The 616-nt window shown below is 47.7% G+C and overlaps 1 protein-coding gene across 1 annotated transcript; it reads left to right on the top strand.

Moving 5' to 3' along the window:
- Positions 1-64: 64 nt before the first annotated feature.
- LOC106944484 (E3 ubiquitin/ISG15 ligase TRIM25-like) lies at positions 65-610 on the top strand (the record flags this gene model as incomplete). Its single annotated transcript, XM_015027544.1, has 1 exon — positions 65-610. A coding segment is annotated over exon 1 (488 nt), but the record flags the coding sequence as incomplete, so codon positions are not given.
- Positions 611-616: the final 6 nt, after the last annotated feature.

Below are 616 nucleotides of genomic sequence, written 5' to 3'. Positions count from 1 at the left end.
GTGAAAGAAGAAGCTGATTGGCTGCAGCCTCTGTGCACTGACACGTCATTGGTAGATCAGAGCTCAAAGCTGTTTCTGTTTGCAGAAAATGAAACTAACACAGTCACTGACTGAGAAGAGAAATGGAGCAGCAGGCCGTTCAGCTGGACAGAGAAACTTTCTCCTGTTCCATCTGTCTGGATCTACTGAAGGATCCGGTGACTATTCCCTGTGGACACAGCTACTGTATGGACTGTATTAAAAACTTCTGGGATGAAGGTGATGAGAAGAAAAGCTACCACTGTCCTCAGTGCAGACAGACCTTCACACAGAGGCCTGTTCTGCAGAAGAACACCATGCTAGCAGCTTTAGCAGAGCAGCTGAAGAAGACTGGACTCCAAGCTGCTCCTGCTGACCACTGCTATGCTGAACCAGAAGATGTGGCCTGTGATGTCTGCAGTGGAAGAAAACTGAAAGCCATCAAGTCCTGTTTAGCCTGCCTGGTTTCCTACTGTAAGAATCACCTCCAACCTCATTATGATTCAGCTCCTTTGAAGAAACACAAGCTGGTGGAGCCGTCCAAGAACCTCCAGGAGAACATCTGCTCTAAGCATGATGAGGTGATGAAGATGTTCTG

Source organism: Poecilia latipinna, unplaced genomic scaffold (genome assembly GCF_001443285.1).
Source record: "Poecilia latipinna isolate Pla-1442-1.1 unplaced genomic scaffold, P_latipinna-1.0 Scaffold11468, whole genome shotgun sequence".
Taxonomy (NCBI): Eukaryota; Metazoa; Chordata; class Actinopteri; order Cyprinodontiformes; family Poeciliidae; genus Poecilia; species Poecilia latipinna.
The sequence above is the reverse complement of the archived record's forward strand: the minus strand, read 5'-3'. Positions and strand labels throughout refer to the sequence as shown.